The sequence below is a fragment of the Aulonocara sp. 'chitande type north' Nkhata Bay genome, linkage group LG22 (assembly GCF_057382095.1).
Source record: "Aulonocara sp. 'chitande type north' Nkhata Bay isolate Kocher_YH1m ecotype deep benthic linkage group LG22, A_spYH_male_GT1.1, whole genome shotgun sequence".
NCBI lineage: Eukaryota > Metazoa > Chordata > Actinopteri > Cichliformes > Cichlidae > Aulonocara > Aulonocara sp. 'chitande type north' Nkhata Bay.
This window is the reverse complement of record NC_141364.1, coordinates 1,837,460-1,863,451: the sequence shown is the minus strand read 5'-3', so window position 1 is coordinate 1,863,451 and position 25,992 is coordinate 1,837,460. Positions and strand designations below refer to the sequence as shown.

Here is a 25,992-nt window from a genome sequence, read left to right as displayed (position 1 = left end):
GTAATATGTCAGTGCAGCGATTAGAGCACGCTGTAGGTGTTACAGGTACTGTGGCAGCTGGGGCGCCAAAATAATACCATAAAATAACAGAAAAGAACTTCCTCATGAAAATATGGTTATTTTCAGCAATGACAATAAAGTTTGTTGCCCTAATTTTACATGGGATTCTGCCTTTTTCAAGTGCTTTTAAACATTAAATTAGGAACATTTTAATGTGATTAAACAATGAAATTACCTATAAAAAGGTCAATGAATGCGGCAATATGAATCATAATACAGTTGGTTTAAATAATAATGGATTGCATTCATATAGCGTTTTTGAGACCCTCAAAGCGCTTTACAATTCCCCTCTGCCCATCACCAGTAGGTGAAGCGTCTTGCCCAAAGACACAACGACCGAAACTGTCTGAGCCGGGGCTCGAACCGGCAACCTTCTGATTACGAGGCGAACTGCAAACTCTTGAGCCACGATCGCCCTAAATAACAATAATAATAATTATTATTATTTGATGTAACAAAAGTTTATAAGAATCATTTTATATATTTTTCTGTAGCATCACATTTGAATTTAACAATTCAATCTTTCAAATAACGGACAAATATTTGTGAAATTATGATACCTTTGTGAATTATTTTAACAATGTAAATATGCATATGTACAGACAGATACATTTAAAAAACAAGAAAATTATGTTTTATTACATTACAGTGATTTTACGTTAATTTACATTAGAAATGTAAAATCAGTCTATTTATTTAAATTTAATGATATTCTAGAAGAACAATACAAAACTGTAAAATACACAGTAAATACTTTTATATTACAATATTTTTTTTACAGTGTGCTGCAGTGGTTTGTATCATATCTATCTAATAGACTCCAGTTTGTGCATGTAAATGGAGAGTCCTCTTCACACACTGAGGTTAATTATGGAGTTCCACAGGGTTCAGTGCTAGGACCAATTCTGTTTACATTATACATGCTTCCCTTAGGCAGCATCATTAGAAGACATAGCATACATTTACACTGCTATGCTGATGACACCCAGCTCTATCTGTCCATGAAGCCAGATAACACACACCAATGAGTTAAACTGCAGGAATGTCTTAAAGACATAAAGACCTGGATGGCCGCTAACTTTCTGCTTCTTAATTCAGATCAAACTGAGGTTATTGTACTCGGCCCTGAAAAGCTTAGAAATATGGTATCTAATCAGATTCTTACTCTGGATGGCATTACCTTGGCCTCCAGTAACACTGTGAGGAACCTTGGAGTCATTTTTGACCAGGACATGTCCTTCAATGCACATATTAAACAAATATGTAAGACTGCTTTCTTCCATTTGCGCAACATCTCTAAAGTTAGAAATATCCTGTCTCAGAGTGACGCTGAAAAACTAGTTCATGCATTTATTACTTCCAGGCTGGACTACTGTAATTCATTATTATCAGGAAGTCCAAAAAACTCCCTGAAAAGCCTTCAGCTAATCCAAAATGCTGCAGCAAGAGTCCTGACAGGGACTAGAAAGAGAGAGCAGATTTCTCCTGTTTTGGCTTCCTGTTAAATCCAGAATTCAAAATCCTGCTCCTCACATACAAGGTCTTAAATAATCAGGCCACATCTTATCTTAATGACCTTGTAGTACCATATCACCCTATTAGAGCACTTCGCTCTCGCTCTGCAGGCCTACTTGTTGTTCCTAGAGTATTTAAAAGTAGAATGGGAGGCAGAGCCTTCAGTTTTCAGGCCCCTCTTCTGTGGAACCAGCTTCCAGTTTGGATTCAGGAGACAGACACTATCTCTACTTTCAAGATTAGGCTTCAAACTTTCCTTTTTGCTAAAGCATATAGTTAGGGCTGGACCAGGTGACCCTGAATCCTCCCTTAGTTATGCTGCAATAGGTGTAGGCTGCCGGGGATTCCCATGATGCACTGGGAAACCAACCATCATCTCTGACCAGCGCGTGGTCATAAACTGGAGGGAAATATCCAGTTAATAGTAATAATAATAATAATAATAAATTTTATTTATGAGCGCTTTCAAGTCACCCAAGGACACTTTACAATAGGATAAAACATTTAGTAAAACAATGGCAGAATAAGAACAATAAAATAAAAGCACAAGATAAAATGAACAAACAGTGGATTCACAGTGAATATGCAGATTTGAACAGATGAGTTTTGAGGTGGGATTTAAACTGGGGGAGAGAACCAATGTTTCTTATTTCTGGGGGCAGAGAGCTCCACAGCCTGGGAGCAGAGCAGCTGAAAGCTCTGCTTCCCATGGTGGTGAGGCGGAAGGAAGGTACAGCAAGCTGGATAGAAGAAGAAGAACGAAGTGAACGGGCAGAACAGGTGGTGGTTAACAGGTCAGAAAGGTAAGGAGGAGCGAGGTTATGAAGGGCCTTGAAGGTGAGCAGAAGAAGTTTTAAAATGATCCGGAATTTCACAGGGAGCCAGTGAAGTTCCTGAAGAACAGGTGATGTGCTGGTAGGAGGGGTTCTGGTGATAATGCGAGCAGCAGAGTTCTGAACCAGTTGAAGCTTATGGAGGGATTTTTGGGGGAGACCATGCAGAAGAGAATTGCAGTAGTCAATACGGGAGGTAACAAGACTATGTACAAGAATGGACGTAGACTGGGTGGAAAGAGAAGGAAGCAATCTGTTAATGTTACTTAGATGGAAGTAGGCAGAACGGGTGAGGTTATTGATGTGAGATTTATAGGAAAGTGAACTGTCTAGGATGACACCAAGGCTCTTAACCTGAGGAGAAGGGAAAACTGTGGAGTTATCGATGGTGAGTGAGAAATGGTTTGCCTTCAAAAGGTTGGATTTGGTGCCAATAAGGAGGATCTCAGTTTTATCCTCATTGAGCTTTAGAAAATTAGAGCTAAACCAGGATTTTAACTCGGATAGACATTCTGTAAGGGAAGAAGGTGGGAGGGAGGAATCAGGTCTGCAGGAGAGATATAACTGGGTGTCATCAGCAAAACAGTGAAACTGAAGATCAAATTTGCGGAAGATGGTACCTAGAGGGAGGATGTATATTATAAAGAGAAGAGGGCCTAAAACTGAGCCTTGAGGTACACCAGAGCTGATGGGGAATAGACGAGAGCGGAGTGATCTTAGTTGAATAAACTGGGAGCGGTCGAGGAGATATGATTGAAACCAGGCGAGGGGTGTGTCACAGATGCCGAGAGAGGAAAGTCTGCTTAGAAGGACAGAGTGAGAAATGGTGTCAAAGGCTGAGCTCAGATCTAAAAGGACGAGAATGGTGAGAAGACCAGATACAGCTCCGATTAGAAGATCGTTAGTGACTTTAAGTAGAGCAGTTTCGGTACTGTGACATGAGCGAAAACCAGATTGAAATCTCTCGTAGATGTTATTATTAACCAGGTGTAAATGAGCCACTTTTTTGAGTATCTTAGAAATGAAGGGTAGATTGGAAATTGGACGGAGGTTGTTAAAGGTGGGGCGATCGTGGCTCAAGAGTTGGGAGTTCGCCTTGTAATCGGAAGGTTGTCGGTTCGAGCCCCGGCTTGGACAGTCTCGGTCGTTGTGTCCTTGGGCAAGACACTTCACCCGTTGCCTACTGGTGGTGGTCAGAGGGCCCGGTGGCGCCAGTGTCCGGCAGCCTCGCCTCTGTCAGTGCGCCCCAGGGTGGCTGTGGCTACAATGTAGCTGCATCACCAGTGTGTGAATGTGTGTGTGAATGGGTGGATGACTGGATATGTAAAGCGCTTTGGGGTCCTTAGGGACTAAGTGAAGCGCTATATAAATACAGGCCATTTACCATTTAGGTGTTAGGATCTAAAGAAGGTTTTTTCAGTATAGGAGTGACTAGAGCAGTTTTCCCCCCAAATAATATAATAACAGCAAAAACTTGCATGTTTTAAAGAAATAAATGACAACTGTCTAAAATAATGTGAAAAGGCAACGTTGGCTAAAGGAAATCATAATATTTGGATGTTGGCTCGGTGTTATGTATTTGCATCTGTAGCTATGTCTAGGAAGGAAAATCAGTGTTCACAAAAAATCTGTTTCCAATCAAACGTTTTTGCATCATTTAAATATGCCAACAGTTTCTCCTGATTATGTCATCACTGGGGTCTCTGCAGCAGGTGGATGGAAACATACTTCACACTTTCTGCTGCCCACTCTGAGTTTACTCAGTGGGCTGTCAGGCTGTGGGACATCCCTCCCTCCACTCCAGTAAGTGGTCAGTTGCATTTGGGAAAACACTTAAAACTCTCACACACATGCGGCTGTCCTGTGCAGCTGTCTGAGGGAGTTTTTATGTGGTCTGGACTCTACCGCTCTGGTAATGAAACTGCTCCGTCACTCAGATCACTGCAGCGTGAACAGCCTCCAAACAGGCGTGCTAATAGCCTACCACACCCTGGTAACAACAATGGCAACAACAACAACAACAACAAGAAAACATGGCTGAAAGAAGTACGCAGCTCGGCTGATGCTGCAAAACTGTATCAAATTAAACAACCCCAGAATGACAGTTTTAGAAGAAATGTGTGGTTTGTGCACATTTGTTGCAAACAGATATTCCCACTGCAATTAAATGTGATCCTGTCATGGTGAACAAATGTTCTTCAGATAAGAATGAGACACAAACATGCATTTTACACAAAATAAAGGAAAGACATACACCAATGTAACCATGTCCCTAACTTTAACCCACACCACTATACACTCCAACTTTTAAGAAATTCACCCTGGGTGTAGTTGATGTTAAGAGATTATTATCTACAGGAACAAAAACTATGTTTGTTTACCAGATCCCCAAGGTTTGATTCTGTTCATCTGGACGTAGATGTGGGAGAAACGTTTCGTCACTCATCCAGGTGACTTCTTCAGTCACCTGGATGAGTGACGAAACGTTTCTCCCACTGAAAGCTCTACATCCAGATGAACAGAATCAAACCTTGGGGGTTTACTTACCTGTTTGATTGAGCATGCATCAAGATGTTTGTCTACCAGACTGTTGACATTTTCCCTGCTGTATTGTTGGGCAAAGTAATCGGTCAGGATTGACTCAACCGGACATTACAGGAAGTGCAGTTTTGGTGCTCTGGCTTCATTTTCCACCTTACTGTTCAGCTTCTGGTTCCGTCCATGCCCCCACCATAAATGTAACCAACTCTTGACTATTTGTGGTTAAAGCCAAGCCTACCAAGTCAAATTTAAAGAGGCTTGGTGGGGAAATAAACAAGCTGTCTTTCTTAAAACAGTGAATTATAGCATTTACACTGGGAGCAACTTTGCTCCTTTGTGCTGTTCGTGCACACATATCTCGATATCTCGATATCTCGATAGATAGATAGATAGATAGATAGATAGATAGATAGATAGATAGATATGGAGAAGATAAATGGAAGATTTGACTCACCGACATCACAGTTGGGCCCAGTCATCCCCTCCTGACACTGGCTGCAGTCTGGTCCTGTGAACCCCCGACGACACGCGCAGCTCCCCCTGAAGCAGTGCCCCCTGTTGTTGCAGTTGTTGGGGCAGCTTTTAGCACTGCAGTCTGCATCAGTGAATCCATCATCACAGACACACTGTCCGTTAACACAGCGCCCCCTGTTGTTGCAGTTGTTGGGGCAGCCTTTAGCACTGCAGTCTGCACCAGTGAATCCATCATCACAAACACACTGTCCATTCACACAGCGCCCCCTGTTGTTGCAGCTGTTTAGACAGGTTCTTTCAGAGCAATCCTCGCCAGTGAATCCATCATCACAGACACATTGTCCGTTAACACAGTGCCCCCTGTTGTTGCAGTTGTTGGGGCAGCCTTTAGTACTGCAGTCTGCACCAGTGAATCCATCATCACAGACACATTGTCCGTTAACACAGTGCCCCCTGTTGTTGCAGTTGTTGGGGCAGCCTTTAGCACTGCAGTCTGCACCAGTGAATCCATCATCACAGACACATTGTCCGTTAACACAGCGCCCCCTGTTGTTGCAGTTGTTGGGGCAGGTGTTTTCAGAGCAGTCGTCACCTGTGAATCCGCTGTCACATATGCATTTACCATTAACACACCTGCCACGGTCGTTGCAGTCATTTGGGCATGTTCTTTCAGAGCAATCCTCGCCAGTGAATCCATCATCACAAACACACTGTCCATTCACACAGCGCCCCCTGTTGTTGCAGTTTTCAGGACAGACTGCCTCAGAGCAATCCGCACCGGTGAAGCCACTGTTGCAGACACATTTACCGTTAACACACCTCCCACGGTCATTGCAGTTGTCTGGGCATGTCCTCTTTAAACAGTCTGGCCCAGCGAATCCAGGATTACACACACACTGCCCGTTAATGCAGCGCCCCCTCCTGTTGCAGTTGCTGGGGCAGGATTTGTTGAGGCAGCTGGGACCTGTGAAGCCACTGTTGCACACACACTTGCCGTTCACACACCTGCCTTGATTGTTGCAGTTATCGGGGCAGGATCTCAGGGAGCAGTCATGACCGGTGAAACCAGGATTGCACACGCACTGTCCGTTAACACAGACCCCTCTTTTTTTGCAGTTTCCGGGACAGGATTCATCGGAGCAGCTGGGACCTGTGAAACCACTGTTGCACACACATTTGCCTTTCTCGCACCTGCCGTGATTGTTGCAGTTATCAGGGCAGGCTTTCAGGGAGCAGTCAGGACCGGTGAAACCAGGATCGCACACGCATTGAACATTCACGCACTTCCCGTTGTTGCTGCAGTCCCCGGGACAGTTGGACTGGCTGCAGTCCGGCCCGCTGAATCCAGGAAAGCAGACACACTTGCCATCCTTGCAGCGACCCTGATCACTGCACTCACTGGGGCACTCCTTGGTCTCTGGTTTGATGGAGCATCCTGCACCTGATGGACAGGAAGAGGTCAAGAACAGGTTCCTGATCACCACGGCAACAAGCTAAATTCAGTTTAAACCATTTTGAACCAAGCTACAGTATCTGTGACATCAGTTCAGAGATCCTAAAAGAAATCCTGACTTCTTTTTTGGAAACCCGAGTGTGTGTTATCTGGCTTCATGGACAGATAGAGCTGGGTGTCATCTGCATAGCAGTGAAAATGTATGCTATGTCTTCTAATGATGCTGCCTAAGGGAAGCATGTATAATGTAAACAGAATTGGTCCTAGCACTGAACCCTGTGGAACTCCATAATTAACCTCAGTGTGTGAAGAGGACTCTCCATTTACATGCACAAACTGGAGTCTATCAGATAGATATGATACAAACCACTGCAGCGCAGTACCTGTAATACCTACAGCATGTTCTAATCGCTCTAATAGGATATTATGGTCGACAGTATCGAACGCTGCACTGAGGTCTAGCAGGACAAGCACAGAGATGAGTCCACTGTCAGAGGCCATAAGAAGATCATTTGTAACCTCCACTAAAGCTGTTTCTGTGCTGTGATGAGCTCTGAAACCTGACTGAAACTCTTCAAATAAACCTCTGCAGATGATCTGTTAGCTGTTTGACAACTACTCTTTCAAGGATGTTTGATATAAAGGAAGGTTGGAGATTGGCCTATAATTAGCTAAGACTGCTGGGTCTAGAGATGCTTTTTGAGTAAAGGTTTAACTACAGCCAGCTTGAAGGCCTGTGGTACATAGCCGATTATTAGAGATAGGTTGATCATATTTAAGATTGAAGCATTAATTGACGGTATGCAGATATCCTGCATCATAGTAATGACTAGGTCAAATGCATTCTTAGATATCCAAAACACAAGACGGCCATCAGCATCACTTCAGTCATAAATGTGGTTTGTTGGAGGATGAATGAAGCGTCTTGAATGAGTTAGAACCAAATAGTTACCCTTTGTTGCACTGCCTCAGTTTTGGGGGCAGAGTGAAGGGGGGTGGACGTCTAATCCTCTCTAAATAGAGTGTAACACAGCCTTGTTGTGACTGATTATCCCCTGTGTGTGTGTGTGTGTGTGTGTGTGTGTGTGTGTGTGTGTGTGTGTGTGTGTGTGTGTGTGTGTGTGTGTGTGTTGTTGCGGTGCAGAGGGTGGACTGGGCGGAGGTGGGGGCTGAGATCACACTGGGCACAGAGCTGAAGACAGAGACGCACAAACAGTCCTCTCCCGTTTCCATCACTTCAGAAGACAAAACATTCACTTTTCTGAAGCTAAACTAAAAACAGGACATTAACTTTTTATCCAGTTTTGGGTAATGATTTTGGAGTAAATTACAGTCTTACTTTATTCCCCCTAACACAAATCAGACCCCCATATCCTCACAATCTATGGGTCCCCATGTTTCAGGTAATACAAGTACACACACACACAGCTCACAGGTTAATCTCTGCCAGTTTGTAATGTGATCATCTCTGAAATTAATCCAATCACACACTCAAAGAAAAACACATATTCTATTAGTAGAATACAGCTTTAGTCTACTTTACTTTTTTATTAGATTAACATAAAGCTATTAGAACACATAATAACAGATGGTGGTGAAATATTCAACAGGTCTGATGCACGTCTGCGAGAGCATGAAGGAGGGTGTAGGAAACAGCAGGTAGCTGCCCAGTAATGTTAAATAAAGTCAAAAAACTTTCATTTTCATTTCGCTTTGCTCTGTATTAGATGTTTCATATTTCATTCATTCACAGTGTTAACGTTTCCTCCAGGTGTAGATAACGCCTCCCACTGTGGGTCCCTGTAACCCTGTCAGAGACTGCTCAGCTGTCAGGTCAGCTTTCCACACATGAAGAGAAAGATTTAGATTTAAACGCCCACTCACATCCTGGGCCACCTGACCTCAGGACATCACATGATAGGGTGGGGCTGGGTTTCACAATGAGCTGACCTGAAGCGTGGCTGATCGTGACCTACGACCGATTCACACCTGGCTAATGTGATTAAGTAGAGAATAGTCCAGATGCTTTTCTTTCCGAGCTTCTTAGACCACGATGAGCTGGATGACTGAGAACCTTCACAGACGACACTTCCTGTGTTTCGTTACCAAACTGCAGAAAACCTGCACGCAGATAAATGTTTGTATACTTCTATGTGAAATGATGAGAAACCTTTTCAAGAAATCAACTTAAAAAACAAACAAAGACAAAAACCTACAGAATAGAAACCACATGCTCAGAGAGCTAATCGTCAGCAGAGACATGTCTGTGGCCTCTCATTGGTCTGTTATTGCTCGAGGTCACGGTGCGAGGCAGATTCACACAGTAATGCAGTCGATGGATCCTGCGCTGCTGTTGACACTCTGGTTGTGTTTTAAATGCGAGTGAAAAGGAAGGTTTATGAATCCGAGTGTCATCGTGGAGCAAAGATTGAAAAGGGACGTCCTGGGAAACAGAGAGCGGCACCTCCATCTCCTCGTGGCCCGTTCCTCCGGCGTGTCATTTTTGGCATCGGGTACACGTTTGGTGTTGTCGATGTTTGGACGCTGCTGTCACAGACTTTGCTGCAAAGCGATGCCCTCACAAAACAAGAATTCGGCAGTAAAAAAAACCTGGAGCGCACACAGGGACCGTTTCTTTAACAAATCCAATAGAGTCCAGTGTTTGTTAAACATATGTTGCTATGAACACACACTGTGCTGCAGACCAACAACATCTTGGGTCATTTTCACTGTAATTACGAGCTAAAGATCAGCCGCTGTAAGACCGACTGCTGCTCTGTATGCCGAGCGCCGCCGTGCTGCGCGGCGGGGAGGTTAGCGCCTGCTGATGCAGACTCGTATTAATCGCTGTTCTCTCGTGTTTCCTCCTCTCCTTGCGATGTTTTTCTGTTTGCGTCTCTTTGATCAGCAGCCACAGAATCCTCCCAAACATCCCCAGTGTTTATTTTCATAAATAGGATTATTGCTGGTTGTGCCAGAGTTCGGTTTATATTTACTTTTTCATCCATGCGTGAGCTGATTGCTCCATTTGGTCTGGAGTTTCTGTTTGCTAACCTCACCAACATGCTTCAGGTGCTTTTAGAGTGGATCTTTGGCTGGTTGGGGTTCATACTGTGGAGCTGCTGCAGGACATCATCAGCTCCACACTGATGAAATCAACTGTGGGTGACTTTGGAGCCATGTGATGGAAAACCTCGGCTTTCCTAAAGCTCCCGAACTTATTTCTTCTCGAAGCTTCGAGGCCTTGAAAACATGACTCACGATCTGCTGCACGTCTTTCTGATAAAGTTTGAAAACATTTGATTTTTATTTCATTTATTACTTTTGGATTTTTGGCACTGAGGTGGAACAAACACGACCTCGACTTTGTGTCTGTTAAAGGTTTGTATGCAGGTCCTGCTCCTCCAGCTGTTTTAAGTCTTTTGAGTCCTCTGGTATGAAAAAACATCATTTTTTCCAGCCTGGTATAAAGAATTCGTTCATGCATGACGAATGATTTTGATCACTGTCTCAAATTCAGTTTGAATTTTTATTTTTTTGCACGTGAATGAAAAACTTTTCACGTTTCGTTTAATGTTTAGACGTGACATGAAAATGTGGCTTTTCTATATGACAATGACAGAAATGCAGCCGGTCATTAAAGCTTCGGCATGTGATGAACTTTAAGAATATTTAAAATGAAGATGCTAAAATTATAAACGTCCATGAAGCATCAGATCGGCTCCTCACTGGCTTCAGGGATCTAAGAAGGGAAAAGTGCTAAGTGAGAGTTCATAAAGCTGTGAAAGCTTATCGTAGGGCTCGATCAGGTGACTTTTTCCACTCACGCCAAGCTCTTTATACAACATTCACCCATTAACCCTTTAAAGCCGGTCGGAGCGGCACGCTCTGTTTTGCATAACTATTTTTAAATCCCGGTAGCTCTGCAACCACGTAAGCTAGCGCAATAATTTTTTTGCATATGAAACCGGAGGAGTTGTACTTGCATCTTATGCCATCAGCTTGTCCTCGGTCACGGTTTCCTTCCACATATAGTTTTGCAAAAACTGCATAAAAAGCACTTGCAGCAACAAAAACATAATATTCCAGAAACACGCTTTGCCGATCCGATCAGCTGTTCATAACACTTCCTACCTTGGAACAGACGTCAGCGCGAACTATCGCATGTCCGCCATGACCTGCCCGAAACCGGAAGTGGCGTCATTTTCGCGGAAATGTAGTTTTTTTTACCATCAGGGCCTCATGAGCCTATCCGGTTGTTCAGTCTGACGTCACTAGCCGTGTCTGGGTCTAAACTCCGCTGCAGGTCCATATATCAAACGATCACTGTGGCATTACTGAGAGTTGAAAAACTGTCTAAAGTCTTTCATCTTTAATAAAATGATCAGCGTTCTGCTCTACCAGGTGTAACAACTGAGTTTAACATCCAGGCATCCATGAAAACAGAATTTATGACATTTAACGGAGTTAAAAGTTAGCAGGGAGTTAGCTCGCTAGCTTCTATCTAAATACAATATAGCATGTCCTGACTGCGGGGTTTTGGAAACAAATTAAAATGTACAGCTCTGTTATCACTTCCAACATAAATGAAGACAGAAAACTAAACAGCAGTGATGTTTGTAGGGTTACTGAAGTTTGGCTAGCTGGTATATAATGATGTGCTACGTGACCGCTAGCGACACAGCTATGTTAGCATAATATAAACAAGCTAACTTTTTTTCCACTCGATAAAAGTTAACGTGAGTGTTCTCGGTGGTCAGGAACAAATGTAATCGCATGGCAGGATGCTGTAAAAGGACCAAACTTCAGCCAGGAGAACAACTGAGATAATCCACCCACAATACGAGGTTAGTCATTCATATACTGCTGCATGGGCTGGGCTGTAGTTACATCCTAAGGTTTTAAAAACTGAGCTTAAATAAATGATTAGCGGTAATAAAAGCTGAAGGAGGTCAACAGTGATCACTGACTGTTTTAGGAGCTTTTTGAGATCAAATAGAAGAAAATACAAAACATTAAACATGTTAACAACACAAAAGCCATATTAAACGCAGACTACTTTAGACCCGGGAGCAGGATTCGTCACGTCATCACTTAATAATCGGATACTGGTGTTTTTAAAAGTTATGTTTGACTTTATGACTTTCTGTGTCGTTTCTGGGATGCTTAGGACTCATATTGCACAGCTGGAAATAGTTTATTTTGATGCACATGCTGTTTTTTTGCAAATTTGCACTATAATATTTATTTTAGTTTTTCCTGCAGTGTATAAAAATTGCTGTATTTCAAAAATAAAACTATGAAGACACTCAAAATAAATTTCCTGTGGTGGGAAACTATTTTGTGAAACTTTTTTGTATTTACAGTTTTGAGGGATAAGCCTCTTAAATTTCTCTCACTAGAAATATATGTTAAAAAAACAAAAACGATTTTCAATTTTTTTGTAGTTTATTGCAAGTTTTTGCAATTTGTGTAATTACTATGCACTTAATGCAGACATATCATTAAAATCTGGGCTATAATGGTTGTATTGATGTATAGCAACTTGAAATGCTCCCAAAAATGGCTCCACAGCATGTAAAAATATAATATAAGCTCTGGCAGACTTGGTTCTATGGTAGGACTTAAAGGGTTAAAGCCGTGTTTCTATGCTTTGTGTCCAACATTCACACACTGATGGATGATCTGGAGAACAAATGATCGTCCCTGCCTCAGCCTGGTTCTGATGGAGTTTTCCTGTTAAAAGTGAGTTTTTCCTTCCCACTGTTGCCAAGTTCATGCTAACAGGGATCTGTAACGGAGGCTTGTTAGCGCTCTGTAAGAGTGCTGTTGACATAAAAGTGTGCCCTCTTTAACGCTGATAGTCGCGTCTTTCTGCTCTACAGATAAATATTGAAGGTAAGAAACGTGGTCGATCTAATAGAAATATCCAGTTTTACCTTTGCTTTCGTTTGAGCTGCAGCAGTTTCCTTCAGCCCCTCCACACGTCTCCCGGAGGGCTGACACCTCCCTCTCCAGCCTCTCCAGCCGCTCCCGCAGCGGAGCAAAGTCGGCGTCGCATCCACAAGATCCAGACCCAGACGCCGAATCTGAGGGAACCAGTTTGATCTTATGGGTCAGAACCAGAGGAGAACCAGGCGCCAGGTCAATTTCTTTACCTGCAAACGAGGACATTTGGTTGTGATTATATTCTGCAGTAGGAGCTGAGCTACAACACCCCCCACTGCTGTGAAAAACTACAGTTTCTGGATGTTCTTGTTTCAGGTCAGACTCTTTACCTCCTGTACTCCCATCAGATGCATCACCCTGAGTGGCACAGCCCTCTGAGATGACCACCTGCAACAGCAGAAAACACCAATCATTGCACTTTGTTTCATGTTAAGTTTTCATGTTCTCAATGCTGTGTTCTGCTGGTTTGTTCCACATATGGCTTCTCATGTTTCTACGTTCCTGTTGTCCTGGTTGAGTCCTCCTGTGTCGTATTGTCCATCTTCCCATCAGTGTGTTTGAGTCTAAACCTTTGAGTCGTCTTCCTGACTGTGTTTGGACTTTGTCAGGTTTTTGGACTGTGGATTTCTTGCAGCCACCTTTTTTCATGTTACTGAGCTCGGGGTGAAATAATCGCTGCTGCTCTGGAGCACAAAGTGTCATTTCTGAAAGAGTCCATTAGCATTATCCTTCATCGCAGCTCCTCTGATTGGCTGTTCGTCTATCTAGTTGAGTTTGCTCTGTGCCCGCTGGAAACTGGAGCTCAACAAAAAGGTTCCAGACAAATTCACATTTGCACATTAGTCCGGCGATGCCGGGGTAGATATATTACAGAAGGCGCAGGAGGTTTATGGCTTTAACTTTCTGCTTTTTCCAACATTAAAATGTGCTGGAGCGCAGGGCAGCAAAGACGTCAGTCATCAGTTAAAACACATCGAGAGTTTGTTGATGATAGGTCTCTGCAATTTATTCTTTGCTTGGACTGCAGACGGCTTGGAACTGAACTCTGACTGTGCAGTTGGCTTTTGCATCATCTCCTGAGCAGATTTCTGGATTCAAACGTCTTAACAATGAGATGCCTGTATGTTCATTACTGGCCTTCACTGGCTTCTTCCTGCAATAAGGAATCATCTGCAGACAGATATGAAAACTTAAAACTCCTGTGATTGCGGAGTCAGATGTTACAGGGGCCATCAAATAAAAGCAGATAAAGAAGAATTCCCTGAACCTTTTAACCACACTGACCCTCGTTTAACCCAGATGACCACTGAACTGCCGTGAGTCGGCCCATTTATCTCAGCTAAACCCTTAATCACCTTGAAGGAGTCCTGCTTGGTGTCCCTTGGTGTCCGTTGACCCCTTAACTGTAGCTCTTTGGAGGTTGACGGGGTCAGGAGGGCTGGGCCGGCCAGGAGGAGGAAGAGGAGGAGGCAGGGGATGAAAGGAAGCATCGCCAGGGTGGCACCAGGAGAAGACTTCCCTGGGTGTTTGAGGAGAAAGATGCCGGACCGCTCGGGAAATCGATGCTGACGGACGTTTGCCGGTAACAGCGGAGCCGGTTGCTTCCAGGACTCAGTTGGAAAGAGTTTGCAGATCTGGACCTGCTCTCACTTCGCTTCAGTCACAGAGGTGATGGATTTTTTCCTCTCGCCTTTGCTCTCCATGGGTTTTCCCACTGGAAGAGACACAGAATTACACATTTAAGCTCACCTTAAATTTCATGTTAGCGCAGCAGACTCCACTTTGGCCACAATTAGCCGGAATAGGGGGCCATTAGCTGTTTATGGGCCCGTCAGCGGAGCATGGCGGCCAATAAAAACCCGATGGAAAAAGTAACTTGGTCTGAAAGAGTAGCTTGTTATCCTGCAGCCGATTTTCTGACATGCGGATCAGGCCGGGGCCTGGCAACGCCGAATATTACTTCAAGTGCAATTTGGCCCCAAACAGCCGATTATGTGTGGAGCATCTGAGGAAACAGATCCCAGTTTAGAGTTTCTTTACTTAAAAAAGAGGCAAAATTGAAGCTCTGTGAATGTTTGTAAGACTTCTTTAGATACTTACACCTTAAATCCTGTTCATGTGCAGGAGGAAACACTGCAAACTCCTCCTGGTTACATGACTTTTACTTTACATTGTTAGCATATTTATGAGCAGCAAGTAGCTCTGTGAATGGTCTGTCGGCCTCAGTAACCACCCGTGTGTCCTCTCAGTCCACTGGAGTGAAACAAGCATGTTTGCAGTGAAGCTGTGATGAGTGGATCCTGATGCCTCTTCAGCTTCAGCTTGCACCAGCCTGACTTCTATCTGTTATTTGTCTTTGGCTGTTTTAAAGCCTCCTATGAGAATAATTTAACTTTTGATGCAGGTGTCCTCAGGACTCGTCCATCATGTCTCTGCTTCAGCTCAGCTCTGGATCTGAACCCTGAACCCTGAACCTTTCCTCTCCGTCTGTCCACATGTTTCTCTGCTGCTAACTCGACCGACACACAGAGGCTTCTGCATGTGCGGTTTGATTTAGATCTCAGTCTGGACCTCGGCCAGTTTCTGCTCAGTGGGTCTAAGTGAGAACGATTACCTTGTAAATAGCTGCCTGTGACAGCTGTTCCAGCTGCTACGGGAGAACCTCAGGAGGGCAATACAAATTCTCAAAATACACCATGAAGGCTTCTCATGTGCTCTTCACCTTTACTCTCAGTGCTGCTGGAGGCTGTTCCCTCACTGCTTCCAGACTATGTGACAAACGTGTCGCTCCACGCCCACACTCAGGTTAATCATTTGATAGCACTGTAATGACCAGGAGGAGGAGATCTTATAAACCCTATAAATGTTCTTCTGGCTTCAAACCAGCAAGCAGGGGTGCAACTCCAGAAACTACTATTACCTAGTTAATATCGAGTAACACAGTCACAACCTTCAGACATACATGAGCGATCTCAGGTCTCAGAAACAGGAAACGGGTTTGACTTTGTGAAACTTTAACATTTGTGCTAACAGAATGATGAAAGATCAGGAACATCAGGAAGCACATTTACATGCTTTGGCCAAAAGCTTCCCCGAGACCACAGAGGATCACAGCAGCAAGAGTCCAGTGAGGAAATCTGGCAGCTGTGGGTGCAACAACACAGACTGTACATAAAAAATGGAAGTTGTTACTGTGACATCAGCCACTGGTTTCTGGATTCTGTGTTTTGAGGGCTCAGTGTTTTTGCAACCCGGTTAGCATATATGGACAACAGGGCGGCGCGCTAAGGTAAATGCTAATACTAGCTAGCCCAGTTAGCAAGCTGCTTCCATAAAGTGGGTGCAGAGATTCCTGCTAATGTTTGCAAAGTAACAAAGTGATGAAATGTTAGGAAGGACTGTGTGTGTACCCTCACAGCAGCCATGCTATTGGTCAGATAAGTGCATTAAAAAGAAGCAGTTCAGAGATGAAGCTAGCAGCAGTACACAGTTACCATGAAGGGGGGAAAGTAGCTGTTTAGCAGCTTGTAAACCTGTAAATGTTTGATTCTGCTGTGAAGTCAGATGTTCTAACATGTGGCCTCTAGTGGACATTAGAGGAACTGCAGTTATTGGCAGTCATGAACTGCTGTAAGTTTTTAGTCCTGCAGGTTGCTGATTGACTTGCTGATGAGTGAAATAGCAGATTTTTTTTTTTAATCAAAGCAGTTATTTGATTCAGTCCATCACAGAGGACGGAGACTTCAGTGTCACAGAGACGACGTCCAAACATAAGCCTGCATCGATTCTGCTGCAGGATGCGTTATTACATGCACGAGTCTCTCTGATCTTTGGCTTTATACATAAAACTGAAAACATTTTACTTTGTCTGTATTTCTGCATCATTACTGCCTGGTTCTCTGTAAAATCCTGATTTGGATATTTGCTTTATGATTTCCGTCACAGCTCTGCAGCAGTCGGCACTTTTCACATCGTTGGATCATGTAAAAGAAATTATGATTTATTTTTTACATGAATGAATGTCTGAAAAACATGAATCTATTCCATTTGCTGCCAATTATTATCACCAAAACCCACAAATCCTCCCCTGTGAAGCTACAGCTGATGAGATCAAATTAATTTGGTCGTTAAACTGACAGAAAACAGACAAAAGTTCAAAAGTCCAACAATTAAATCTTTTTTCAACCAACAAATAAAAAGAAATCTTTTCAGTTTATTTGTAAAAGTCATAAAAATGACCAAAATATGAAACTCGTGTTCTTGCAAAGCTCATAAAAAATAAAGAGATAAATATCTAAGCAATTTAAAATAAATGAAACATGAAGCTAAAACCTTTTGAAACATCGTCGGCACTGAATGTAAAACAGCAGCTGCTCGTTTCACCCTCGTCCTCGAATGAAGAAAAGCAGCAATCATGGCTGCACAGTTCTGCTGTTTAAATGATGAATTTTCAAATGAAATCTGCTCTGCGTTACATTCATATTAAATGTTTATGAACCTCGCTCTCAGCAGAGTTTGGTCCTGCAGCAGCGTCCTACCTGCTCAGAGAGGTGAGGAGTTTCCCTCAGCGGTGCTGAAGTCTCGTCTCAGTCCGGCTCTCTCGCTGACTGACCGGCAGGAGGAGGACGAGGAGGGTGATGGACGGAGCGAGAGAGGAGGGGAGGGGAGGAGGAGTGCAGTAAAATTTTCTCATACTTGAAGAATTTTTCCTCCCTCTCTCCTCTCTTCCTCCTCTGTTTCCCTCTGATGTAATTCTGTGGGCTTTACAGGTCCCCGCTGGGCGGAGGGCTGGAGATGGAAAACATCTGATTTTTAGATGTTTTCAGGGGCTCATGTGTTTCAGAGGGGTCTGCGTCCCCCGCTGCAGGACGCTCTGCTGGTTAGCGGGCGCTGAAGGACCCAGCTGACTCCACACAGGCGTGTGGCTGCGGGCGCTCGTGTTGCTCAGAGAGGATGTAAAATAGGTGCGTGACAGAGTTTTCATTCATGTGTGACTGCAGGTTTGGACAAAGTTACAGTGTGCTGATTCAAAGCATAGACTGTAAGTAAAGATGGAGGAAGGACTCCTGGGACTGGGAGACATTTTTAGTCCCTCGTGCTGTTTTATTGCTGCAAGAATGTGTTTGGATGATGTTTGCAAGCCTTGTTGGTAGGTCACGTCCAACCTGAGCCGGACTGCACACCTGCAGCCACCTGCCCACGCCCCTAACTGCAGACCTTAGCGATGTGAGTGTCTTTGGGGAGTGACTCAGTTTTGAAGCTGCCTTTAGTTTAGACGTGTGGTGTGAGACGACACCTGAAGGCACACTCAGGGCTTTATGGTCCAAATTTATCACCAGCTTCATGACCCGATGACCTCCCACTGACCTCCACCCTCTCACCACGAGCCCTGTTTTGTATTACCATGGTGCTCCGTGACTTTCTGGCGTGCTTTTGTTTGAGGATTTTGCAGCAATATTTGCACTTTGTGCATGAAGAGAGCAGCAGTGCAGTCTCACAGCGTGGTGCGCTCAGGCTGCGACCTCGTCTGAATTTTAAATCCTGCTCAGATCATAAAGAGTCTGAAAACCTCACAGTTCTACCGACACAAGTTTAGCAGAGGTCAGCAACTTCCCAGTGATTCCTTCAAAATAAGATTTGATGCTGGGGACAATACTTCCAGGCTTCTAATGAAACCACACAGATATTTACCTTCATACATCCTCAAACAGGAACGAGTCAAACTTGATTTTAAGCTACAGAAGAAGAAGATCAGTCAGCTGATGCAGCTTCACACTGAGATGATGTAAATTTGAGAGTTTGAAACATAATACCAAACTCATTATTGTATAATTACAATTATTACAAATGAATGATCCTAATTCTAAATTGCAAACAAACTAAAACGGTTCATTTACCTGAGTATTAATATTTGATTGTTCTGTGTAGCTAAAGCATCTGTAATGCTCGTACACATGCATGCAGTGTTGTGTGCTCCCTCGTGTGCTTCACAGAGCTCACCGTCTTTACTGCCACCTTTAACTGCAGACCTCAGAAGTCTTCGGTTTGCCCCCGCGGCTGGTCGGCGGTGCTTTTGCGGTTCCTGTGGGAGCTCAGAAATGACTGAAATACCACAGAAACCAGGAACACATGCGCGATGAAGCGAAGGCTAATTGTACCACATGTGCGGCGGGCCGAGCCAAGCCAGCAACCAGAGCTGGAGCTTGTAAAAGTGGGAAAAGAGCGATTGAAGCTGACGCCCACGTCTTGATTGTCCCGTCAATAACTGTGACAGATCGAGTCTGAGGAAACAGCCGGTGCAGGTCACTGATTTATTTGGTTTCCATGGAGGTTTCTGGCACTTTCTGACCCACTAATGACCCAAACTACTCTGGTTTGTGTCAAAGCTCAGCCTGAGCATCGAGTTCGCTGTTATAGAGTCCAGAGTTTCTGTCCACCTGATCCATATTTGTTAGAACGTAATTGGTGAATTTTATACACATGAAAGTAAGAAAAGTGGAAAGTCCTGCAGAGACTGTGGAGCTCTGAGTGCTGCTGTCCCACCACAGCTCAGTCTAAAAACTGCAGCTCTTTGTCCAGATGTGCTGCCAAACAGGATGTGATGCGTGAACACCTCGTGAGTTAGAATCTCTTGGCTGCAGGGATCCAGACATGTGCAACATTCACACAACAGGGCGTTCACAGAGCCCCGATTCCCATTAAAGCATCACTCACCGTGTGTTGCTGGGGTTAAATCCACTCAAGCTTCCCCTGCAACCCCCTGACCCTGCTCATCGCAGTCATGCCGTCGTGCACGATGCAGCCGGCGTTGCTGACGGTTTGTCGTACTCGTGAATGACGGCGTCGCCGCTGCTCGTGCACGTCTTCATTTCTGTGACCTGCTGTGCAAAGCTGGGCTCTGCGAGCAGCAGTGTAAAGCTCAGGCCTGTTTCCTGTCGGAGCAAACTTCCAACAAGCACTCATCAAAGAGAAATCGTGACAATGTGGAGAAATGAGTTTTATCTGACCTGAAGATGCTGAACACAGTGAACCGCCTGACCTGCTCCACATATTCTAATGTCACCCTTTTCTGACTGGCTTTCACCTACAAGCAGCAGGTGGGGGTGGAGATGCCCGTATGCCACACCCATTCAGTGACATCATACATATGAAACTGTACTTAGAGCAGTCTGACCTTAATGAGTCCAAACCACAGTAACTGAAGGTTATTAATTATGACAAATAAAGTTAAAAACTGTTGATCAGCTGCTCAGAAGCTGAGGCTCTTCATGCTGATGAAGCAGTCTGTGGTTAAAGTGGGCGGAGACAGAGTTTAGCGCTGTGGCGAGCGGACCTCCTCAGAGGGAGCTGCTGCTGTCACACTTTAGTCCTAACGCGAGGAAACAGGCGGACGCTGAGGTTTTCCCGCTGCTGCACATGTTTCATATCCTGTTGTTTGATTGACGGATTCGATGCTCCTGATGTTTAACTTAGTTTAAGTTTAGTGGAAACAGAGCAGGTCACTCCCTCAGGGGAAAGTTGGAGGAAGAAATGAGGAAAGAAGCCATTTAAGTCTGAGAGGAGGTGAAGTCATAATGACAGCAGAGGGAACGGCTCATTAGCAGGGTGAAGAGTCTGTCTGACAGCCAGGACATCACAGGCTGAAACAGAGGCGACGAACGAAACAAGCAAGAAACCCAAAGTAAGGAAGAGGAGCAGGAAGAAGACGCTCATACAGGAAACCAGGAGCAGCCCGGAAATACAGTTTCCTCCAAAGTTTCGAGACGACAACGAGGAGGAACGAGCTTTTCTTCGTCTGCACTGGTGCAAGTTTGGAACTCATTTCATATCTCCAGTTAAAAGGACTAAATAAATAATCAATATTCCATCAGTACTGAAGGAGGCCCGTGTACGGCGTCTGAACCTGGACGGCCTTCAGAAACTGCGCTCGCCCACGCTCAGCAGGTCGGCGTGGAGACGAGAGGACGCTTGTTTGAAATAACTTAACAGTGAATCACTCTGAATGTTTCAAACATTAAAAATAAATAAATCAAGAAGATGAAAGAGAAACGAAACATTTTACGGTCCATTAATCGTGCACAACATCCAGAACTTCCTCTTAACTCTGAGAATCACAATCTGGTCGTTCAGTCTGACGTCACCAGTCGTGTCTGGGCTCAAACTCCGCTGCAGGTCCATAAATCAAACGATCCCGGCAGGATCACTGAGAGTTAAAAACTGTCTAAAGTCTTTCATCTTTAATAAAATGATCAGCGTTCTGCTCTACCAGGTGTAACAATTGAGTTTAACATCCAGGCATCCATGAAAACGGAATTTATGACATTTAACGGAGTTAGAAGTTAGCAGGGAGTTAGCTCGCTAGCTTCTACCTAAATACAATATAGCATGTCCTGACTGCGGGGTTTTGGAAACAAATTAAAACGTACAGCTCTGCTATCACTTCCAGCATAAATGAAGACAGAAAACTAAACAGCAGTGACGTTTGTAGGGTTACTGAAGTTGGGCTAGCTGGTATATAATGATGCTAGCGACACAGCTATGTTAGCATAATATAAACAAGCTAACTTTTTTTCCACTCGATAAAAGTTAGCGTGAGTGTTCTCGGTGGTCAGGAACAAATGTAATCGCATGGCAGGATGCTGTAAAAGGACCAAACTTCAGCCAGGAGAACAACTGAGATAATCCATCCACAATACGAGGTTAGTCATTCATATACTGCTGCATGGGCTGGGCTGTAGTTACATCCTAAGGTTTTAAAAACTGAGCTTAAATAAATGATTAGCGGTAATAAAAGCCGAGGGAGGTCAACAGTGATCACTGACTGTTTTAGGAGCTTTTTGAGATCAAATAGAAGAAAATACAAAACATTAAACATGTTAACAACACAAAAGCCATATTAAACGCAGACTACTTTAGACCCGGAAGTAGGATTCGTCACGTCATCACTTAAAGACCGGATAATAATCATGTGACAGGTCTGAAAGAGGCCGTCCTAACAGACGTCTGCAGCTCAGCATCAGGCTGACGTTCTGTTGTTGGATATGTGACGATGAGATCGAGCCGAGTCAGACAGAACGCGACGGCGGTTTGAACCTGATTCATGTGGAAGTGAAAAACCGCTCTGCGGTCGACCTTATGACTGGCTCCCTGTGTGCCGCCTCACTCGGAGCTTCCACCGTGCTAACCGTTTGTGCTCTGATGACTTCCTGCTCTCACCTCCACCACGAAACCACACGCGAGCAGCTGCGACGGGCAGATGTGACTTTGTTACAAAACTCAGTTTCTTTGTGTTTCAGAGAAAAGCTGAGTTGCCACAAAATCAGAGTAAACACTTGAATAAGCACTGAAGTGTTTACAGCTTGGAGTTGGGACATATGCAGATGACTGATGGTATGATGAAGAGGCTCGCTTGCCTAATAATCGTCTCTGGAGATGATTTTGGCGACGTGTCGAACATGGCACAGCGGTGCAACAAGGACGCCCAGGTCTGCACATGTTCTGCATGAGTCTCTACCAACAAACCCACAGGGGAGATTATCCTGTAGTTCTCAAACTGGTGCTAAACTGGTGAGAACCCAGTACAGGTGAGCTGAGGAGCTTCAGCACTGTGAGCAGCTAACAGACGTCAGTGTTTCCTGCTCCGACGTGCAGACATCGTTCACAGGAGCCGTGGGTGTTTCCATCATCCGGCCTCAGCGGGCAGCAAGAAGAATGATGATGCTGCCACATCCAAACGGCACTCTGGGAAATCCTTCGTCCATAAACAGTCTGTTGAAAGTTGTAACATAGTTTATGTCATAAATCGTCCGCCTGGGTTGAATTAGTCGAACAAAGACCAAAGTGCATGTTTCGCCTGGTTAGCTGTGCGATTTTCCCCTGGTGTCCTGTAACGTCGGAGCGGGACCCTCGCAGCGTAGAGCAGCGCTCCGTTAGGTAAGAGACGCTTGGTGAGTTAAACAGATGAGTTATGAGCATTTCATTGTGCAGGTTTTCCCTCTGCACGCGTGCAGGAAGCAGGCGTGCAGCCAGACAGACGGACGGGTCCTGATGGGCCTGTTTGAACGCGAGCCGTGCACGCCAATGAAAATCTGACCCGCGCTGATGTCATGCTGCAGCCACCAGCAGGCACTGAGCCCACGTCACCCACAGAGCCTCTGGTTTTACTGGTGTTTCACAGCAGCAGGTATGAAGGTACGTCTGCGTGCGACTCTGAGGACTCGTTTCGTTTATTTGTTTCTATTCTCGGCAGCATCCTGGACTCGACTTTGCTTTGTTGAAGAGTTTCTCTGGAAGTTTGCTGTAAAGCGCTGGGTTTGCCCGAGGCTCAGCTGCATGATGGTTTTGTAGCTTTGATCGTCACAGAGCTAAATCAGTGACACACTCTCACACACACAGATGAGTTATAATCAGTCTTACATACATTTGGACACAGATCGTCAGCTGACCAGGAAGTCGGCTTGTTTTTGACGCATCTTTGTTCGTACCGGGTTCATCCTCCTTCCTGACTCGTTAGAGACCACGCCGTCATCAGGGATGTTCATGGTAGCCACTGGTACCTGACCACAGTTTTATGATTTTTGAAGCACAAACGTCCTGAACTACAACACAGCTGCACATCTGCCAAACAAAGCAGCAGTTGTGAGAAACTGAAAGTAAAACCTGCCAACTCTGATTCTGCTCTGCAAAGCAAACACGGACAAGAAGCACAAAGTTGAGCTGAAAAAAATCGGCGTGTTGGGACGGGCGGCGGTTGAGTCTGAAGCCCAAACACGTCCTCTGCATCTGACCTGCTGACCTGCGGTCTGCAGCGCGGGAAGGAAGCGATCCCTGCGCTAACGGGTCATTAACCGTCGCCTCGCTGTAAAACCGTCAGTTTGACAACCAGAGGGAGCAGACTCGTGTCACATTTAAGGGTCATGCATTTAAACATCTGCACAAAATAAACACGGCCGCTTTAACATGAATGAAGTCTTTAAACCAGCAGCTCCGCCTCACACATGTTGCCCACAAGCCGGAGGCGTGCAGAGGTCAAAGACGCAGAACCCAGAGCTGCCCCGTGGTGGGTGATGTGGAACAAAGTGCTGCCTGCCAAATAATTAGGCTCAATAATCTTCCCCTCAGTCATTGGTGTTGGGCTAAACCTGAAATAAGTCTTAAAGCCTCCCAAACCTCACATAATGTGCTTAATCCTCAAATACACACTGGATTTGAAAAAGGGTGAGAGAGGTTTTTATAGAACAGCTTGATTTATGTGACAGTCCTGTGTATTTGACCCGGGTCCTCATAGGCTGCAGGTTTCAAGCTCCCGTCGCAGCAGATGAGCATAGCAGAAACGCAGCCTCTGCAGTGCATGACTGTGACGGAGGCCAACGCACGCCGGGTAAAAGATGGGCGCATGTGCCGCTGCGAGCGCTGACTCACATTTTCCAGTCGAAGCAGCTTCAGCACCTCAGCGCGAGTCACACACACCTACTACACAAACCCAGAGCAGCGTCTCCACCAATCAGCTGCCTGTCAGCCGGGCAGATGTGGAGCTCTAGTTTATAAATATGTGCCGCGATGGCCAATAATAAAGAATCAATGCAAAAATATACAAGACTAGTTACAGTACTGGTGCACTAAAATGTGCACACACACCAAACATCGATCAGAAATCTCCAGAACAAACAACAACAACCTGCTGTGATGACTCGGAGGTAAAGTGCACCTCTGCTGCTTATTCACAGACCCCGCTCACTTCATCCAAACTGCTGAAGACAACTTCGTAAAAACGACCATATTAGGGTTAGCCCATCTTTATGACATCACAAAGATCCGAGGGTAGAAAAACTGTGTTGCATGACCGGATTACAAACTCAAAGAGAAACCACCTTCAAAGTTTTTTTCTTCGGTTCTGATGCTTCCTGCTACGTGTTTCTGAAGGATCCAGTAAGTCTTATTGGCTAAGCCTGTAACCAATGAGGTTTATTAAATCTGCACATGTGATCCAAAATATTTCCAAAGCACTTCTGAAACACTGACATGAACTGAAATCCTTCATTTGCAGCCGTGAACAGCTTCTGTGCTGCGTTTGGTTTGTGCTGAGCAGCTTAGCATGAACAGTGAATGATGCGAGCAAAGCAGGTCTGAGGTGAGCTTTGTTCAGTTTGGCAGTGAGCGACGACAGGTCAGGTTGTCATGAAGCCATCGTAATACGCACGTTCTTTAGACTGATCTACACGCGTGCACGTGCGCACACACGTGTGCGACACAATCAGCAGCACAGGTCACGCCGAGGTTTCGCTAATATCAGCTTTCATGGGAAAAATCGGCTTTTCTCCTGCTTGTTGATGTGTTTTCTTTGTGTTTCTGTGCGTTTGCCACCGACCTCTGGTTTCTCCATCTCAGAGCGATGCTGGAAGAACATCAAGACACGTCGCAGCGATCGCCCCGCTGAGAGGCGGAGAGGGAGCGTGGGGGCAGATTTTATAAGAGCTTCTGCCTCCCTCTGTCTCATTTCCCCTCCATCGTTCCTTCAGCATGTGCAGCTCCCGATCATCTCATCTCAAAAAAAGGCTGAAGGACAGAGACGTGGAGGAAGCCTCCACCTCTGACAGACAGATGGAGCTTTAAAACCACAGTTTCATTCATGTCTTTATGAAAAATCTTTGCTTTTATCTTAAAATAACTGAAAAGCAGACGGACAGGCGGGTGACTCAAAGGCTCGGGGTTTTCCGTCTGCCTTCACCCGCCTCTCGTGCTGCTGTGGAGGAAATATTTCATTGTGAAAGGTTGAATGTGTCCCAGAAATATGAGGTTAGATGGTGGAGCTGGACGCGCTCCAGCGTCGGCGGCAGCCTTTGTTTGGGCCGAGTCACGCCGTGGGAAAAGCCTCGCTGTAGGCCGACACAGATGCCTGCGAGCTTGCTCATATGTCACAGACACACAGAGCGCTGTCAGCCGTCTGCAGCCTCCAGACCATTCGCCCCGTACGGTCCGAAGCCGGTGACGCAGTGTTCGATTCTCCTCACACCGCGATCCAGGCGACTACAGCTCTATAGGCCCCCGGGGGCCCAGGGCCCCAGCCTCCATTATAAAGGGTCTGAACACGTCGCTCTAAAAACTCTATCGAACAGACACAAAATAACTACAGCGAGGCAAACCATGACATGATACATGTCACTCTGT

General features: G+C 45.0%; 1 protein-coding gene across 1 annotated transcript in view; it reads right to left on the bottom strand.

Moving 5' to 3' along the window:
- The window catches only part of tnxbb (tenascin XBb), a 60,561-nt gene extending 37,722 nt beyond the window's left edge, over positions 1 to 22,839 (bottom strand). Inside the window, exons 1-6 of the mRNA XM_086279400.1 lie at positions 18,826 to 22,839; positions 17,364 to 18,560; positions 14,181 to 14,539; positions 13,155 to 13,212; positions 12,816 to 13,034; positions 5,404 to 6,864 (exon numbers count right to left, since the gene is read on the bottom strand). Of these exons, the coding sequence (XP_086135526.1) occupies positions 5,404 to 6,864; positions 12,816 to 13,034; positions 13,155 to 13,212; positions 14,181 to 14,315 (1,873 nt within the window). The 5' untranslated portion in view covers positions 14,316 to 14,539; positions 17,364 to 18,560; positions 18,826 to 22,839. The remainder of the gene's footprint in view (positions 1 to 5,403; positions 6,865 to 12,815; positions 13,035 to 13,154; positions 13,213 to 14,180; positions 14,540 to 17,363; positions 18,561 to 18,825) is intronic.
- Between the last annotated feature and the right edge of the window lie 3,153 nt (positions 22,840 to 25,992).